General features: G+C 34.3%; 1 protein-coding gene across 22 annotated transcripts in view; it reads left to right on the forward strand.

The window, feature by feature from the left end:
- The window catches only part of MIER1 (MIER1 transcriptional regulator), a 59,026-nt gene that overhangs the window by 13,923 nt on the left and 25,244 nt on the right, over nt 1-19,859 (forward strand). For 8 of the 22 annotated variants that reach the window (XM_036026257.1, XM_036026261.1, XM_028514063.2 and 5 more), the window contains 5 exons: nt 486-510; nt 4,997-5,142; nt 15,215-15,376; nt 16,496-16,646; nt 18,368-18,432. In XM_036026257.1, the coding sequence (XP_035882150.1) occupies nt 486-510; nt 4,997-5,142; nt 15,215-15,376; nt 16,496-16,646; nt 18,368-18,432 (549 nt within the window). Of the gene's footprint in view, nt 1-485; nt 511-643; nt 681-4,996; nt 5,143-15,214; nt 15,377-16,495; nt 16,647-18,367; nt 18,433-19,859 lie in introns of all 22 variants that reach the window. The other 14 variants (XM_028514057.2, XM_036026256.1, XM_028514062.2 and 11 more) reach the window with 5 other exon arrangements.

Below are 19,859 nucleotides of genomic sequence, written 5' to 3' on the forward strand. Positions count from 1 at the left end.
TGGTACTTAAGTAACAATTTAATTTTTCCTTCTGCTTGCTTGCAATACAATTTTGAGTTAAAATAATGTCTTAAATTGTTCCTGCCTCCATTCTCACACATATTTTAAGCTGTAGATTAGCTTGATAGCAAATCTTTTGCATAGTTTTCCTATATTGATAGGAGGGAATATTTCAGGAAATGTCAAGATCTAAATCATCTCTCTGAAACCACATGTTACGAGATTCATTTGCCTTTAAAATGAGTCAATTCCATATTATTGTCTTTTTTTCCTAGATTCAGAAGTGTTTTGAATTTTCCTATTATGTTTAAATAGGATATCGGAGGAAGGATCATATATGGGAAGTTTTCATTTGTCTTAGGCAATTCAGACATTCAAACTTATTGTAGTTTTTGGTGTCATATTAGTCATTGAATAATTCCTGTATTATTTGTAAAGATTACTTCATGAAAATGCTAATTTTTCTTCTTTTCTCCCCTTCTTAGCCATCTGTTGAGTCTTCAAGTCCAGGTAAGTATTTTCTATATTTTTTATAATCTGTATTTGATTAACATTTATCCTATTAGTTGCATAAAGGCTAGAGGAGTTAGACTATCATCTGACTTGCCTTTCTTCTGAATGCTTCTTTTCTCTGGGGAAAAAGAAATGGATGAAATATTTGACTGCCCATGAAAGTACAGGTGAGGCTGCTGTGAGTTCAACCTCGTGACTCTTTGTGGGTTCTCTCTCCTTTTTTAAATGAATTTCCACGTGTATTTCTTACGGTTTTTAATTGCTATTTGATTTGAACTATATATGAAGTATACTTTTAAAAAAGGAATTACTAACTGCTTAGAAATATTTTCTTGTATAGGAAATTTAAAGTATTTTATTTGAGAGAAAAATTGTTAAAACATTTAGTGAAGAAAGGAAAATAAAATAATGAAAACATTCAACAAATGAATATTTAATGTTGTAAGTTAAGGAAGTTATTTTTATATTTGAATAGGACCAGTTTTTATCCTCTGGCCATATATCTTTGTATTTTTGTCTTCTTCAAATACGGTACAAATTCATTTTTTCCTAAGATAGAGGTTGTGATCATTGGACCAAATCTAGGCCACACATAAGTATGATTTTATTTGGCCAGGATAGTAGTGATCTTTAAAAATGTGAATATTTTATATAAAAACCTGGATTTAGGCTTCTCATGATCAATCAGAAGTTCTAGCTCCACTGGGTACAGCATTTCTATATGGCAACTATTGATTGGAGCTAAATAGCAGTCAAGAAAGTTTGGTGCCAGTCTTTCTGACTTAGTGCCCTGGGACTTGACCAAGAGAGAGTACTGCCTTCTGTAATGAAGTACTCAGATTAAGGGGCAGCCTAATACAGCTAAAGAAGAGAGAGAGGGGGAGTCCTCTGAGGCATTGTAATATTTTATTTGAAAACATCTTACATTTAGTATGCTGTATTACTGAGTGTTCCAGATAAGTGAAGCAGTCACCTTTCTGTGCTTATATTTTAGAAAGTAAGTTTATAAAAATGCTTAATGTAATGTTAGGCTTTTTTTAATGGGTCAGGATTCTTTTCATGAACACGTATTATTGTACTCTGTGTAGTATAAATAATGCATGAAGTGGTGGTGGTGGGGGGGTGCAGCTAGAAAGCTCCAGAATTCTTCTAAACTGACAGTTGATTTTGTTACGTTTATTTCAACTTCCTGGTTTACAAGTATGCTCTGGATGGTTGAAATTGAAAGGAGTCTGACCTCAGATAAATACTAGAATATCGTATCCTTGTTTAATTTATTTTTCTTTCAAACATAGAAATCATTTTTATTGAAAAAATAGGTTTTAGATGGTTTTTGTTAATGTTGGGGCACTGCAAATAGACTTGAGTTTTAGGTATTCTATGAACCTTTGAGACATTCATCAGGTAATACATAGGTACATAAAAATAATTTCTCCAATTTCTCAGTTCCCATTGCTTTTGAATCGGTTAAGGCTGAACTGGAAGAATAGTAGAGCTTGAAGAATACAAATGTCTTTGATGCTCTACTTGCTGAATTCTTGTACAAACAGATTGAATCTTCGGGTTTCTTTCTTTCTCTCTCTCTCTCTCTCTCTCTCTTTCTTTCTTTCTTTTTTCACACTAAGGAAGATCTTTTGAGATAGTGTTATATCAGGCTTTTACCCAAGGGAATGTTTGTTGTTCTTATAAGTAATACTGATATTAGGCAGTTATACAAGTTGGAAAAAATTAAGAATAGAGGCATCATGTAAAAAAATGTTTGGTCCACTGGTGAAAGGTTGTGTCCTTTGTAGCATCAGCACTTTGGAATTTATTTTAGGAATAACGGTCACAGGTTAAGTGGTTTGTAGACTCCACCAATGTAAACCAATGTGAAGGTACAATACAGAGTTTAACCTGCAAGATTAGTAGCCGTTAGAGGTGGAGATTTAGGGAAGGGAGGTAATAAAATAATTTAATGAGTGCACATGATACATTATAAACTGAATTAATCTTTTGAATGTTTGAAATAATGTAAGGTACCTTTTAGTAGTTTTGCAGTAGTATGTTATTTTATGACAAAACACTGATACTGGCTTTAACTCTGAAACATATTTACTTACACAAAGCACCAGACTCCCTACACCTAATAATTTATTTTTGAGACTTTTATTCCCTAGGAGAAAGTCTAATGATGGGCCTTAGTAATTAACAAAAAGGAATAGGATGATTATTTGGTCCCAAAGAACAAGGTAAAAAGAAGTCAAATATAACAAATCAAATTAAAGCAAGGAAAAATTGAAAGTTTATTTTCAAATAAGTATAGTGCATATGTGGGGAAAGGAATTGGAGTAAGAAGAGAAAAGGTTCATCCACATTATCTTATGTGGGAGGAGGAAGTGGCAAGGTTTTGAATATAATGACAAAAGAATGGAGGACTTCAGGTAAGTTACATAACTCATGATTTGGTCTGTATACTCATGTGAGCTTGATTTTTTTTTTAAGTTTGTAAAAGGGTAAGTAGTTATGAATTAAGCATAGTTATTTTGACAATATTTGCATCTACTAGGAATTATATTATGATTAGGATAATAGTATACAAACTGGTTCTGTGAGGTTTTTAAGGATATTTATGTATATAAGGGAGAAGAAAAGTATAGTGTCATCTATAGGAATGTATACTTATTGACTAAGTGTTTCAGAAGATTGCTAGGTGAACTGAAAAGTTTTTGAAATGTTTCCATTAAAAACTCAGAAAGAAGGGATAATGATTGGGACAAAAAAGCTACAAATAAATTAGTGGTTCTCAAACTGCTCAAGTCCCTCATCCAGTACTGAAATGTCCTACTAAAATTATGCCATGGTTTTTTGAATTTCTAAAAGAAATTAAGATAATACACTTTCCTAAATGTTTGTTTTTATTTTGTGAATCATTCTAAAACTTTGATAAATTTGTTAACTCTTTTTTACTATACTGTAGGATGATACCTGATTTAGCAATTAAATATTTAGTTATTTTATGTTTAATATCAGTATTTTATTATGTTCCTCAGAGGGTACAATGACTTCTAAGTGCTTTGCCATCTGACATGACTTGGTATTCAGTCATCATAGTAAACATAGGCTCCCTTCAAGTATTCTTTGAAGCAGCATATCTACTGTTTTTGAGGCTGTGATTTACAGGAGGCTTAGAGTGCATTAAAAAGCACAGGCATTGGAATTAGCAGGCCCAGGATTCAATTTCCTTCCTTGTCACCTACTGGCTCTATGAGTTTAAAGAAGCTACTTAACTCTCTGAGCCTCAGGTTTTTCTTTTTGTTCTTCATAGGATTGTATGAAGATTAAATGAAATAATATATGTGAAGTGCTTGAGCATAGTACAGTATTTGGCACATAGTAAACACTAAAAAAATGGCTCTTATTCTAAAAATTGTGGGAGGTGACAAGAACCTGGAGCATTTAGCTTTTCCTTATCCCTTGTAGCCTGCATTTCAACAAATCAGTGTCAGTATTGCTTTGTTTCACTTATTGATTCACATATTTACTGGAGTGAAATGGAAGAGTATGTGCATCTAATTAATAAAACTTTTAACAATTTAAATTGATTTTTAATGTTAAATAACTCATTTGTTTATTAGTAAACAGCACTTTTGCAAACTTATGTGCATGTTTGACAATAGCCAGGTATGGGGCTAGATATGTATGCCCAGCATTTGCAGTCTGCTGTTACAAGGCTTAACCTATTGAGTACAGTAGTATTCCCTACTTATTAGGGTAAAAATAGATTACCTTACATACCAGTTACCTACTAGGTTATTTTTAATGCCTTTCATAAGAGTGCTCTATGCAATTTTAATACATTTTGCTTTTATATTTTATCTTTAGGTTATTTCATGTAAAAATCATCTAAGTAAGTTAAGGACAGTTACCTGTATATTGGAATAAATTTTCATGGATGTTCTAATAGAAGAATAATATTTGCAGCTTTATTTTCATTAGACTATATATTCAGATGACTACATATTTCACATGACTTTATATCCTTCTTGGGGACCATAGGGGTTTATACTCATTGAATCTGTTAAATGTCAATCAAATGATTAAGAATTATGGACTTTCTTACAAAAAAGATCATCTTATTTTGATGAGACCATTTATTCATTACAACTCAAGTTTCATTTTTAGAAGATTACACTCCTTTTTACTTAAATGCTATACATTGTTTAAATGTATACCCTCCTATCTGAGTTTTGCATTTGTAACTATGTTTAGAGATTAAGACAAGGCAAAAAATAATCCTTTACATCTTTTAGAGAAGATTGGGAATGGGGGTGGTTATGAGTAAAAGCAAGAATTTCAGAAAACAAATAATAGTTGTTTATATAGCCTTTTGGGGGGTACTTTTATATGACTTACAGCCAGCTTCAAATAATGCACATTATATTAATATTAATAAGATACTCTTAATTTGATTTACCAAATTTTAAAAAATATTCTTTACCAGGGGGTTCAGCAACATCAGATGACCATGAATTTGATCCATCAGCTGACATGCTGGTTCATGATTTTGATGATGAACGAACATTAGAAGAAGAAGAAATGATGGAAGGAGAAACAAACTTCAGTTCTGAAATAGAGGATCTTGCAAGGGTAAATAACAGTAAGAACTTGAGAATGAAGCATTTATAACTTTTTTGTGGAGAGAGGAAACACTTGAAATTTTGGTTCTCTGTTTGTTTTGAGGGAAAAGGGATGTTATATATAATTGCTACGAAAAAATTCTGTGTGGTCATAGGTAGGATGTTTAAAGTTTGAAGTGGAAGGCCTTTTTCTTTTTTTAAGGAAGTAACTTTATTATGTAAAATAGAATTCAAGTAGTTACTTTGGTAAAACATCACAGGTATCATATGAAAAAGGGATCCTAACTTTCTTCTTACACACTTTCTGTCCTCTCCCAATTACTGTACCTTTTATTTTTATTCCCCTTTATTACTAAAATTTGAGTTGTCATCTTCCTCATTTCCCATTTATGCTATAAAATGCTATAGATTGTCTCTGTCCTTTCCTATCAAAGTGACCAGTGCTTTTATTATGATATCTGTTGGTCAGTTTTCTCTGTATTGCCAGTGGCGTTTGACTCAGATTATCACTCCCTCCTTGTACTAAAATTCTGGAGTATCCTACTGTCCAGTTTTTCCTGTCTGTCTGTTCCTATTCATTATCATCTACAGACTAATCTTCCTTTACCCAGGGTTTAAATTTGGAATTTCCCAGTTATTAGTTCTGGACTTTGTTTTCTTCTGTCTCTAGATCAGTGCTTCTCAAAATGTAGTATGAGGGTTAGCTGCTTCACAATCACTCTTGTACTTAGTAAGAAATGCAGATTTCCTTTGCCTCTCCCTTGGCATACTGATGCAGAATGTCATAGGTGAGGGGAGTGAAGTGTCATTTAACTATGCACATGAAATTTGAAGGTTACTAAACTAATAGGTGCTCTATTCTTATAGTGTCTGTAGGCTCAGTACCTTAGTTTATTTTTCTAGCATTAATGTATTCTCTGTTCCAGTTTTGTTTGTCTAACCACTTTTTGACATTTCTGCTTGCGTATCTCAATAGACTTCTTTAAATTTTAAATGTCCAAAACAGAACCACTGATTGATGTTCTTCTTATCTACCTGTTCCTTCCCTGTCTTTTCACCTTAGTCAAAAACCGTACTACTATTCACCTTGTTGCTTAACTCAGAAACCATTCCTGATACCCACTCATTCCTGATACCCATTCCTAAGTAGGCTATTGTTTCTTTCTATAAATATATCTCTAATCTAACTCTTCATTTTTGCTGCCATTCTGTAGCCTTGGTCACCATCATTTCTGGCCAAGACTATTACTATAAATTTCTAACTGGTTTCTCTATTTCTCCTTTTGCCACTGTTCTCTCTAATATATTTGCATAATAGCCACGATGATTTTTTTCAAAATACTAATTAGTTTATGTCATCCTCCAGTTTAAAACTTTACAGTGGCTTCCTGTTATATCCAAAGAAAATCTAAACTCATTGACCTGGCCAGCAAGGTCACCTACATGATATGGTCCTTCATCCATGTATTTACACTGCCCCTGTCATGCATTTCCACAGCTACACAAGCTGCTTCCATTCTTTGATGTGCTGATTTCTTCCTGGTTCAAGGCTTTTCAGCTCATTCTTATACCTAGTATGCTCCCCCTTTTTTTTTCAAGATTATATTTATTTATTTTTAGAGAGGAAGGGAGGGAGAAAGAAAGGGAGAGGAACATCAATGTGTGGTTGCCTCTTGCATGCCCCCACTGGGGACCTGGCCTGCAACCCAGGCATGTGCACTGACTGGGAATCCAATTGGCGACCCTTTGGTTCACAGTCTGGTGCTCAATCTACTGAGCCACACCAGCCAGGGCAGTATGTGCTTTCTGAACCTGGCTCCTTATCCTCCTAAGTCTGGACTTAATGTTGTCTCCTCAAAATGGCCTTTTCTGTCCCCTAATTAGTTTTTTTTAACTACTGTACCTAATTCAGTGCTTTCTTTATACCTAATACAATTTATGATTGTTTAATTTATTGTCTGTATCCTCCTTTAGTTCCAGGAGAGGATGGACCATGTGTGTTTCATTCACCAATGTATTTGATGGTACTTAGCAAGAATGGTCACTCAAAAGTTTTGAATGAATGTATAAATCAGTCATTCCATATATGATTTGCTGTACTCCATGATAAAAAGAACATATGAAATCAGTAAGTGACAGTGCCAGTCTTTAAGGATTTGGAGTATATAATATGGGAAAAATGAATTCTTATATTTTCAATATAGTAATGAAGACTAATCTTTGTGTCAGACCCCTAGTTTGGAGCTTTTTAAAGTGTACATTTAAAGAGCTGGAAAAGAAGTCCTATTTAATATTTAGTGAAATCTTGTCAGATGGTCCAATTTGGATCATTTAGTGGTTCAAGTTTGGTTAATTCACAGTGCCAAAACAATTCAATATTTTATTATTTTAAGCCAGAGAACAGAATTGATCTTAGTGACAATGATGTATGTGGTCATGCACTGCTTAATAACAGATATGTTCTGAGAAATGTATCGTTAGGCAACTGTATCACTGTGTAAACATTGTTGAGTGCACTTACACAAACCTAAATGGTATAACCTTACACACCTAGGCTATGTGGCATACAACCATCATATATGTGGTTCATTGTTGACCAAAATATTATGACTGTAGTTATTATGAAAACTTCTCAAGAATAGGTTCAAAAGCACATGAAGAACCTGGAGTTAGAACTATAGAAGGGGCTGGAAAACCATTTAAAAGGCAGATAATTTGCTTGGATAATTCAGAACTTAGGTGATGTTCAAAGGAAACAAATGATTTAAAAATCAGTCACTTCACATATTCATGAAATGGAAAGGCAATTATTTTCAATTATTTGCCTACATATACAGACATTTCTGTTACTTTAGATATATTTTACTGTTTCTGAATAACCCATCCTTGGGGTGAATGGAGGGAAATCTTATATTTTGTATCTTTTCACATTCTACATTACCTAAGTAATTCAGTAATTAGGAGGTAATCAAGTACAGGTTATAATATAGATAATGAGATGGAGTGATTGTCTATTTCAGGAAATGGGCTATTCCATTTAATTAATACAAAGATACTAATGGGCTTTGCTAAAATTTTGAGCATGTGATTATCTTCTTTTGTTTCTTTTTTATTATATCTCCTTCCCTATTCCTTAACAGCCCCCCAAAATTTACTTTCAAATGTCTGTTCCTTGGGGAAAAATAATTAAAATACAATTAATATATAGAGAACATAGAAAGAAGAGAAAGACAAGGGAACCAGTCTTTTATCATTTGTTTCACCAAGATAGTCTTATACCTTAGATACTTCTAACTTTTTCCACAACAATTAAGGTTTAGGTTTATGTAGCAATTACCAATGCTTTCATCAATAACCTATAGCTAAGCTAGTTCAGGGCTATGTGTTGGATTTACTATAGTTATACGCTTCAGGTATGAACCAAACTAAATGATATTTGCTTTTTACTTAAAAAATAAGCCAGACTTTGCCCTAATTTGCTTTTATAGAAGTGAGACATAGTTATATCAAGAATTGGTGAAGTGGTTTTTACCTGGCACTTTCGTTGCATGAAATGGACTTTTGATGTAATTGTGACAGGATTCTGACAGTTGATTTATTCACAAGTAATCAATAACTGCATAGCCTGTGGTTTGAAATTCATTCAATTTAATTTCTAACATTTTAAATAAAAACTAAGTTTTCATAGAATAAACTTTGATATATATTGTTATATTTGCCTGCATGAAGCTTACCAATATAAAAGGTGTTTTAGTTATATAAGTTTAGCATTTAAATACTTTAATTGAATTAGATATACAGGTCAGAATTTATTGTGGTGATCCATAGTCAATAGACTTTTATTTGCTAGGAATAGCAGTACACACATTTAACATTTAATTTTTACACATACTCTTTTTTTAATACTTTTTTTAAAATATTTTTTTAAGATTTTATTTATTTAGTTTTAGAGAGGGAAGGGAAGGAGAAAGAGAGAGAGAGAGAAACATCAATGTGCAGTTGCTGGGGGCCGTGGCCTGCAACCCAGGCATGTGCCCTGACTGGGAATCGAACCTGTGATGCTTTGGTTACAGCCTGCGCTCAATCCACTGAGCTATGCCAGCCAGAGAATTTTTACACATATTCTTAAAACTCATAGTTCACAGAGAAATGTCTAGGCCTCAGGGACTCCAGTGCCACCAAAACATGTTTTCTGTTTCTGCTTTTCTACATGGTAATATCTTTTTACAGAACAGCTCTCCTCATATGCCGTCAGTTTCTAGGTCTTCCAGATTTACTGCTTGATACAGTCTGTGTTTCTGTAATTGCTGTTGGTAAAAACCTTGAAACTATAGCCATACTTGGGGTCATGTGCCCATTCCATATCTGTGGTTAGGGAATGCTGTTATTTCAGTTGGGTCAGATGCTATGTGATCTAGGAGGTGAACTTTCAATGAAATACATGCTTGAAATGGAGAAAAGAATATTCCTGGAAAAAGAGTATAACAGTAGAAAGGATTAGAAACAGACAATAATAAATGATTCTTACATTGTGGGCCTTTCTAAAATCTTTAGTGCTTCAGTTAGCACATAGTAGGAACACTGTTACTTGAATTTGAAAGTGAGGATTCCTCAGCAAAATGAATTTTGGTTTTTATTACAGTTTTAGCCAAGTGTTGGCTGCAAGATCTTCACTTTATACCTTAGATCAAGTAAGATACTTCTCATCCTACTGCCAAACTCTATTGTATTCCACAGTGGGTCATAATTGTTAGTTATTAACTTGTTTCTTCTGACTATTGCTTACTAAATTGATATTGGGTGGCAGAGGTTAATATAAAAGTTAATATATAAATAGAAGCATACTACTACTATATACTTCGTTTTTATGTTAAGCAAGCATTGCCTGTTCTTGATGGAATATGCAGGCATTGTTTTGTTCTCACATGATGGAACCCACCTAAAACTAACTGAGAATAAACATTTAAGATGTAAAACTTTTTTAGAACTTTATTGTTTTTATTATTTTTTGTAAGTCATGAATGTGTATCTGGGCCCAAAGAATGTCTAGAACCACAGGTTCAGTGTCACTAGGACCTCTTGATCACTCTTAACTTGTGGTTAAATCCTGTAGATTTCTTCTGAAAAGTCTCTTGAGTTTTTTCTTTACCACAACCAGTCATTTAGTTTAGATTCTGATTATACTATATGTGACTTATGGCAGTGGATTCCAACTTAGCTTAGTCTCCCTGACAAACTAAACCTCTCTGCCTAAGTGCATCTCGAATACTTTGTTGTATGTATGATTTTCCCTAACTAAGCCCTGCCATAGTGTCAGTCGCTGCTCAACAGCTACTCTCAAACCAAGTCAAAAGTAGAATAGGACAGATTTTTTTTAGAAACTAAGTAAAACTACAGAAAATAGTTTAAAATACCAGTCCTAACTTACTTTTATAAAAGCTATTACAGATAACCTTCTGCAATAATCATGGTAACCTACTTATTTGTTTTTGTTTCTGTACTTCTGTTTTTTTTTTTTCTGACTTGATTGACTTTTTCTGTCTGCCAGTTCTTATTACTGTTTTTTCAAATTAAAGCAGTTCTCCAAATGCACTGTGATCATCCATCCACTTTTGACTCTCTGTTCTCTGCCTAGTCAGTATTGGAGGTATTGGTAAATTTTTCTTAAGAGAAATTTTTAGAAAGTGAGTCACACTTCTCAAATATGTATCCAAGAGGGAAAAATCATATCCTAACCATGGATGTCAGGCATCCCACATTCCTGATAGTGATTTTAAAAAATAAAAATTTCTTGCCATGTAGCTAGCATGATACTTATGCTTGTGACACGTAACTGAGCTAGATGTCAGATGTTAGTGATAAGCTTGATTAAAGATAATGATCAAGCTTTATTACCTCCTACTGGAAAGCCTGATTTGTAGGTATTTTATCTTAGAACTGTGAGGTAAGTGGTTCTTAACACAGAGGCAGTATCTCCTAGTACTTACAACAAAAATGCAGATACTGGACTTCCGGTAGGAATAGGTGGACGCACCGTACCTCCTCGTACAACCAAGATTAGAAAACCAATAATTTACAACAATAATTTACTATCAGAATAACACCCAGATCCGGCAGAGGATTTATATGAATGGAAGTCGGGCAGCCAAGAAGTTGAAGTAGACGCGTTCATCTGGACTGGTAGGAGGAGACGAGCCGGGCGGCGCGCGGAGGTCGCAGGGGGGAAGTTTGGCGCGAACTCGGCGCAAAAGCCATCCGGGGGCGCAAGAAGGCAGCGGTGATCCCTGAGTACGCAAGCTGCAGCTGGCAGACCCAGAGGGGTAGCGATTGTGGACCAGGGCAGGACTCGCGGCCCGGAAGCCCAGACAAAGGTCTGAGTCCAGGAGAACAGAACTATCGCCGTTGTTTTCTCCCGTCCCCGCTCCCACCCCGCCCCCACATATAACGTCACAATCTAGCGACTGGTGAGCACCTAAGGCTCCGCCCCCCACTGTAACAAGAGCAACCAGACCGAAAAAAAAAGAGAGACAGGAGAAAAAAATATGTTTTCAACAGAGCAGATGAGTCCCCCAGGACTCACCCTTTTGAGCGACCAAGAATTAGCCAATCTATCAGATGCGCAGTTCAAAACACTGGTGATCAGAAAGCTCACGGAACTGGTAGATTTTGGACGAAATCTAGATGAAAGGATGCAGGTTACCATAAAAGAGATGCAGGAAGATACGAGGAGGAGAGCCAATAGTGAAAGGAAGGAATATGAGTCTCAAAACAATACAGTGGACCAGAAGGAAGATAGAATCAACCAAGCAGGAAAGCAAGATGAAATAAGAATTCAAAAAATTGAGGAAAAGATTAAGAGCATCCAAGATAGCTTTAAACGTTCCAATATCCGAATTATAGGGGTACCAGAATCGGAAGGGGAAAAGCAACAGATTGAGCACGTATTTGAACAAATAATAAAGGAGAACTTCCCCAATCTGGCAAAGGGAACAGTCTTCCAAGAAATCCAAGAAGCTCAGAGAGCCCCAAAGAAGTTGGACCCAAGAAGAAACACACCAAGGCACATCATAATTACATTAGCCAAGGTAAAAACGAAGGAGAGAATCCTAGAAGCAGCAAGAGATAAGGGGACAGTCACCTACAAAGGAGTTCCCATCAGACTGTCAGCTGATTTCTCCAAAGAGACCTTACAGGCAAGAAGGGGCTGGAAAGAAATATTCCAAGTCATGAAAGACAAGGACCTACATCTCAGATTGCTCTATCCAGCAAAGCTCTCATTTAGAATGGAAGGGCAGATAAAGTGCTTCTCAGATAAGGTCAAGTTAAAGGAGTTCATCATCACCAAGCCCTTATTTTATGAAATGCTAAAGGGACTTATCTAAGAAAAGAAGATAAAGAAAAGACATGTATAGTAAAAGGACAGCAAGCTCACAAATATTAGCAACCACACCTAAAGCAAAACCAAAAGAAACTAAGTAAACAATTAGAACAGGAACAGAACCACAGAAATGGAGGGCACATGGAGGGTTAGCAGCAGGGGGGTGGGAGGAGGAGAGGGGGGAAAAGGTATAGAGAATAAGTAGCATAGATGGTAGGTTGAAAATAGATAGGGGGAGGGCAAGAATAGTACGGGAAATGTAGAAACTAAGGAACTCACAAGTATGACACATGGACATGAACTAAAGGGGGGAAAAGTGGGTGGGAGGGGGGCACAGGGGGGAGGGGAGAGAAGGGGGGAAATGGGACAACTGTAATAGCATAATTGATAAAATATATTTAAAAAAATGCAGATACTTAGACTCCACCTCACCTTTACTAGATCAGAAAACTATAGGGTGGGATTCAACCATCTGTTCTAATACGCCCTCAAGGTGATTCTGTAGCCCTGAATAAGACAAACCAAAGGGTAGAGAGCCTAAGGACATTTATTTGGTGATCTGCCTGTTTAGTGTGATCTCTCTAACTATCAGTTAAGTCAGCTGTAAAATAGTAGAGGTAATACTAATTTATATTAGGATAATTTTAAAGACTAAATATAAAACAAACTCTTAATGAATTCTTAAGGTCCATGTAAATGTAAGTTGCAAACTTAAAGTGTCTTTCCTGGTTTGGCCCTTACTCATACTAGTGACTTCAGTGGCTCTTGTTCATAGTAGTGACTTCAGTTGTTAAACCTGCTTCTAATTTGTGGCACAGAATAGGTTTATGGAAAGTACGAGGTAGGATTAGAAGGTCTAGGTATTATGGTAAAGTCTCTGTCAGTGCATGATGTTTCTCTCTGCTTGGTTTTCTGAATGTTTATAAGTATGAATAGTGAACATTCCCATCTGGTACTTTTAAAGATCTAATAAGATTGTGTAATATTCTCACTGTGCTTTTATTTCTCTCCCTGAAATATCTGGTGTATAGGAGGATGTTTTAAGGCAGCTATTTGTTATTATTGCATACAAAACCACTCTTTTCTTCATCTTTCTCTTATTCTACTTTTTTTCCTGATTTCGAAGTCCTGTTTTACTTCTCAGATCCTGACTCCTAACACCCAAAATTCTGTCTTTTGTACCAGACCCTTGGTACATGGACCTGATGCTTGCATGGACTAGACCCTTGAACACCTCAAACACTGTGCAATTGTTGCACTTTGAGAATCACAATATGAGATGTCAGTTAAGTATGCCAGCTGATCTTTCAGCTGGGGTGGTAATACCTTATCTGACATGGTTACCACTGTTCAGGTTGTGGCTGCTTCAGGTCATTAGTCAGGATCTATTGACTGCTTTCAGAATCTATTTCTCTTTCAGGAACAGATTCACAAGCTGACTAAAAACTAGAACATCTATTTATGTTAAAAAGCATTTTCTTCCTATTTCTAGAAGAAAACTTTTAAAAATTATAATCTAGTTGCTTGTATACAAATTCTGAATGATGGAAGTTAATTGGTTAGTGTCTTAAGTGTCATCAAGCTATAACACCCAGTTCAGTATACCCATCCTGCAACAGTTTAACACATGGGCCAGACTTATTCTGTTCACGAATAAGACAACAGGACTGCTGGGGAAATACAAAACATGTCTTGTTTCATGAATATCCTTTTGCTAGTTTCTAAACTAACTCTGTTAAGGCTTTTGTGTGTGTGTGTGTGTGTGTAATATGTTCAAGCAGTGGGTCAAATTCTCTTTTAATAATCAGAATTCTGTCATGTTTCCTTGGTACTTCATGTCAGTAATCATATTGATTACTTATTAGAGTGAGTACCTTATGCAGGAAGCTGTTTCATTTCAGTACATATGAGTATTTCTTCATTTCATCCTCAGTCATTTCATCCTTTGTGGGGTCTAAAGGAGGTTTCTGGCTGAGGTAGCATGGTATACTGATAAGGGTATGGACTTTTGGAATTAGACTTGAAATCTGGCTACACCCATTATAATTTAGGTGATTTTTGGAGAAATGGCTTAATCCATCAGCCTCAGTTTTCTCATCTGTAAAATGGAGGTAATACAAAAATTTTGTAAGGTAAATAGTAAAGATAACATGAGATGGTTTTATATGTAATTATAGATAACTCTAGAAAAGAATATATGGCTAATATATTCAGTATCATTCCTATACTATATCACTGCTGTTTTAATGTATTTGGGCTGGGTGGGCCATGAATTTCATCTCCCTTTCTGGGTTTGTTAACTTAGTTTATAGTCTGTTTATGTTTTAATTATTTTATTGCCCCATTCCCAAATTATGTATGGTACTCTTAAGTGTGAACATCCATACATAATATTAACTGATGGTGTACATTAACTGAATCGATCACACAAAAGAATAGTTCTAAATTAGTGTCCCTTTTTATTATAATTAAAGGTTTTTGTTGTTGGCAATTTGAATTGGTCTCATAGAAATTCTTAAAAGACTAAAATTTTCTTAGCTTTCATAATTATTTTTGGTGTTGCTTTTTTATGATTTGAGAATTCTGCATACAGGTCTAAGAGCATTCTTCTGTACTGAATGAATGAATACTCTATAGATTGGTGAAGTGTAGCAATTGATATATTACTTATTCAGAAATTAACTTTTTATTTTGGTCTATTTAGGAAGGCGACATGCCAATTCATGAACTTCTCAGCCTTTATGGTTATGATAGTACTAGTCGACTACCTGAAGAAGATGAGGAAGAAGAAGAAGAAGAAGAAGAAGGTGAAGATGATGAAGATGCTGATAATGATGATAATAGTGGCTGTAGTGGAGAAAATAAAGTAAGCTTATACACATATATCTTTAAGATTGTAGTCTTTATTGTTGGAGTTACAATTTTTGATATATTCATTTTGACTGCTTATTTTTATAATCTGTTGTTATTCATTCTGATTTTAAAAGTAAAACATTTAGTCCTGATTGGTGTGGCTCAGTGGTTGAGCTTCAGCCTATGAACTGAAAGGTTGCTGATTAAATTCCCTGTCAGGGAACATGTCTTGGTTGTGAGCCAGGCCCCCAGTTGTGTACAAGAGGCAGCCAACTGATGTTTCTCTCCCTCTTTTTTACTTCCCTCCCCCTCTCTAAAAATAAACCAAGCCTTAAAAATAAATAAAAATAAGGTCATATGATTTAAAAAATGCATTTAAATGTTAAGAGTTAAAATACAAAAACAAAAAAACTGGCTGGTGTGGCTTAGTGGGTTGAGCACCGGACTGTGAACCAAAGGGTCGCTGGTTGGATTCCCAGCCAGGGTACATGCCTGGGTTGCAGGCTATAACCCCCAGCAACCACACATTGATGTGTCTCTCTCTCTCTATCTCCCTCCCTTCCCACTAAAAATAGATAGATAAAATCTTAAAAAAAAAAAAAGAAACTGGCTTTAAAAAAATATTTAAAAAATAAAGAATTAAGATACAGAAATATAAGTCCCCTATAATCCACTCCTGAGGGGTTTCAATTGTGACATTCAGATTTCTTTTCAAATGCCTATTCTAAATAAAATATACCAACTTTTAAAAAGCACTTTATTTTTAAGTAAAAAAGGCTAATTGGAAGTTTTGTATTTATTTTTCTTATGTATGTTGAAAAAATTTTAGATTTACAGAAGTTCTAATATGGTACAGAGATTTTCTGTGTACTCTTCACTCAAAACTTTCCCTTATGTTAACGTCTTATGTAACCATGGTGTATTTATCAAAACTAAGAAATCAACATAGGACCATACTATTTAATTGAACAATTCAGATATCACCAATTTTTCCATGAATTGCCTTTCTCGGTTCCAGTATTTGACCCAGGACACCATGCTACAGTTAGTGTATTTTAGTCTTCTAGTTGTACTTAGAATACTATGGTCTTTTTATCTCCAACTTTTTTTTTTTTTTTTTTACATCTTAAAGCAATTTATGATTCCACAGGAAGAAAATATAAAGGATTCATCAGGTCAGGAGGATGAAACTCAGTCATCCAATGATGATCCATCACAATCTGTTGCTTCTCAAGATGCACAGGAAATAATCCGCCCACGTCGATGTAAATATTTTGACACAAGTAAGTGTTACTGGTTGTTGCAGTTGGAGTATAATTTTATAATTTTACTATTTAATATATGGCCTAAAATTCTAGTATTTCTTTTTCACTGCTGTGTTTGAATTCATTTACTCTGAAATCTCACTCAACAGTAATGGAATTTTGTTCTAGGTTATTAGCTTAGCACTGCTGGGCCCTGTTCATGAATATACTACAGTAATTATTGTGTCACTCTACTACTTGGTTTTGAGTGTATTTCTTTCTTTTTTTTTTTTATTCCTAACCCTTTCTTAAATTTCGTTTGTTTCATGGTCATCTATTTTTTTATTTCTCCTAGTCTTTTCCTTTGTTATCATTTCCTACTTTCTTTACCTCTTAACCCTTTTTCGATTATATTCATAAGCATTGCTTTCTCTAATTAATACCTCCTAGTTCTGAAGAAGTTGTTGACTCGAGATAGGAATATGTTATACAGAGAGAGAACTCTACTAATTTTTCTACAGTTATGATCTAGTCAGAGATGACCAGTAATTGGGAAAACATTTAATGTATTTGCTCCACAGTGTTTCATTCTAAATAGTAATCTTTACTCTAGAAGTCAGCAGTTTGATAAAAAGTCAGTGATTAGTGTTACTAAATTTTTGGCCTAAATTTCTTTACTTTAAAAGGAAGAAAAATATTTGAAGATCAGTAACCTCTCATGAAATGAAGTAACGTGATTAAACATTACTACTGCTTTGTATGAATGATTTCTGTTACACATTTAGTTTAGAAGTGAATGTAGTACTGCTAATAATTTTATTGAGTGCTTAGCTAAGACATTGTCCAGTTGAAAAGTGTGTCAGTGCAAGAAGAGATTAATTACTGAAATAATTGTGTTAATTTTAAGTTTAGGGAAATGTAGTATTAATCCCTTAATTAGTTAACAGAGCACATCCTGTGACAAAGTGGTGTAGGGCATGCTAAGTGACTGCCTCTTGAAACAGTATTCAATCTGGTATTTCAGTTGTGATATGTGCATGGAAGCTAGACATATACTGCCTATCTTAATTTCTCCAGGGAAGAAATCATTTCTGTGTGTAATGTTACCCTATTGAACTTTGGGTACCATTTTAGAGTTGAGAAGATGCTGAGAATCTAATAGTTTTCAAATTTCTTACCCCTTTCTGTAAATACATTCTTACTCCAGAATGTAAATACACAGCAGCTTGCCTGCTCTGACCAAAGCAGAGGTTGGGGAGAATCGAGGGTTTTATTCATATCATCCCTTCACATGCTTCTCCCCCAAAGTGATGCTGTAAAGTTCTCAGTGTTTCAGGGAGCACTGCTTGGAAACCACTGTTTTATCCAGATTCTCATTTTATAAGGAAGACATTGAGATCATACCATTTATTCTGTCACTAGGCTCTTGGTAGAAGAATTAGATAGAAACAGATTATTTTGATTTCTAAATTTTGTTCCTAAAGTTTTTCTAGAAAATTATTTCATGAGGATACAGTTATCAAAGATTAGGATTGTCCTAGAAAATTTATAGACTTTTGTTGGTTTGAGGTTTTTTTGTTTTTTTTTTTTTTTAATAATTGATAGGGTATTATTTGATGAGAAATAACTTGGCCTAACCCTGGAAATACCTTTGGGCAAATCTGATTATCTTGATGGTAGATGTAAAAATAAAATACAAATATATAGATGCAGACAGGATAAGCAATCATTTTATAGTAGTATTGTCTTGCTTATTCTAGATAGCGAAATAGAAGAAGAATCTGAAGAAGATGAAGATTATATTCCATCTGAAGACTGGAAAAAGGTAGTTAGAGCCATATTTTTCAAAAACTTAGATAAATTAATATTTAAAAAGCCAAGAGTAATTTTTTTTTTTTTTTTTTTACTAACTGCATATATGTTGATAAAGTTGAGGTAAGCCCTTTTGTGACATTTAACTGTTGGGTAGATGTTCAGATTTCCCCTAAAACATTCAGGTGTTTATCCTTTTATAAACTAAAATCATGGTATAGAAAGAATTGGTCTTTGTTGAGCAAGCTGGCATTCAAACCAAGATTAGAAATCCAAATTTCTGAACTAGTGCTAAAGTAGAGTTTTGTTGGACTATAGGGACTATAGAAAATATCACATGTGGTTTTTAAAAATATATATACTCGGAAAAACAATTGTGGAGGCTTATTGGTATTACGTAAATTCTGCTTAATAATTTAGATTATAAATTTTTCCATCCTATATTAATGTTGATATTTACAACTCCAAATATAATGTATGAAGAGATGGATTTGGGCTTCTCTAAAATTGCATAATTAAGTTAATTTCTAAATTGAATCTAAAGATAATATATTGAATTGTAAGTTTTAAAGAATTGTATAACATTGTCTAACCATACAATTAAATTAATTATAAGTTGTTGCAAAGTCACTGACTTAATGAAAATATATCAAAATGTGTAAAATTATTTAGAGCAAATAATTTATATAGCAGAAATAATGTCATTCTTGTTAGATCACCCGATTTTCCTCTTAAAAACTCCATTGAGTTTTTTTGTTGTTGTTCTTTTTCTTACATTTGATTTTAAATTTAGTGCATAAACAATCATTTCTTTGAAAGCAGAATAGCCCAAAACATGAAATTGAGTGCACTTTTTGCATTTGTCATGATTGATTATTGGGTTGGCCATAAAGTCCATTTAGTTTTTTTCATAAAATAAAAAGACACATTTTTCACTTTTACCAATAACTTTATTGATTTGCATAATTTTAGTATGTCAGCTATCTCCTGCATGGTATAACATTGATTATCCTTCATTAATGTCTCAATTTGATCAACTAGTCTACCCAACGGAGGAGCATCATCCAGTAAGAAATCTCCAGCACGAAACTTGGCAAACCACTTTTGACATGCTCAATCAGTCACAGTACCTTCTCCATACACTGCACAAGTCTTTTTTTGCGTTTTGCCTTCTTGAAATAAAGTTTAGTAAGCTGAAAATGTGCATTTTCTTTTATCTTCAATATTAAAATGGCACAAAAATTCACCAGCTTTAAGTTTTTTTTAAATGCATGCTAATATGACAGCTGTCATAATACAGTCTAACAAAATTATTTCAAATGAAGTTAAAGACAACTAAGCACTACTAGAGTCATCTTAACGGAAAAAAATTAAACTTTTTGGCCAACCCAATATTTAGTTAATGCTTTGGAGCTTTTCCTATTTTGGGGGTCATAGGGA

This window comes from Phyllostomus discolor, chromosome 5 (assembly GCF_004126475.2).
Source record: "Phyllostomus discolor isolate MPI-MPIP mPhyDis1 chromosome 5, mPhyDis1.pri.v3, whole genome shotgun sequence".
NCBI classification, from domain to species: Eukaryota; Metazoa; Chordata; class Mammalia; order Chiroptera; family Phyllostomidae; genus Phyllostomus; species Phyllostomus discolor.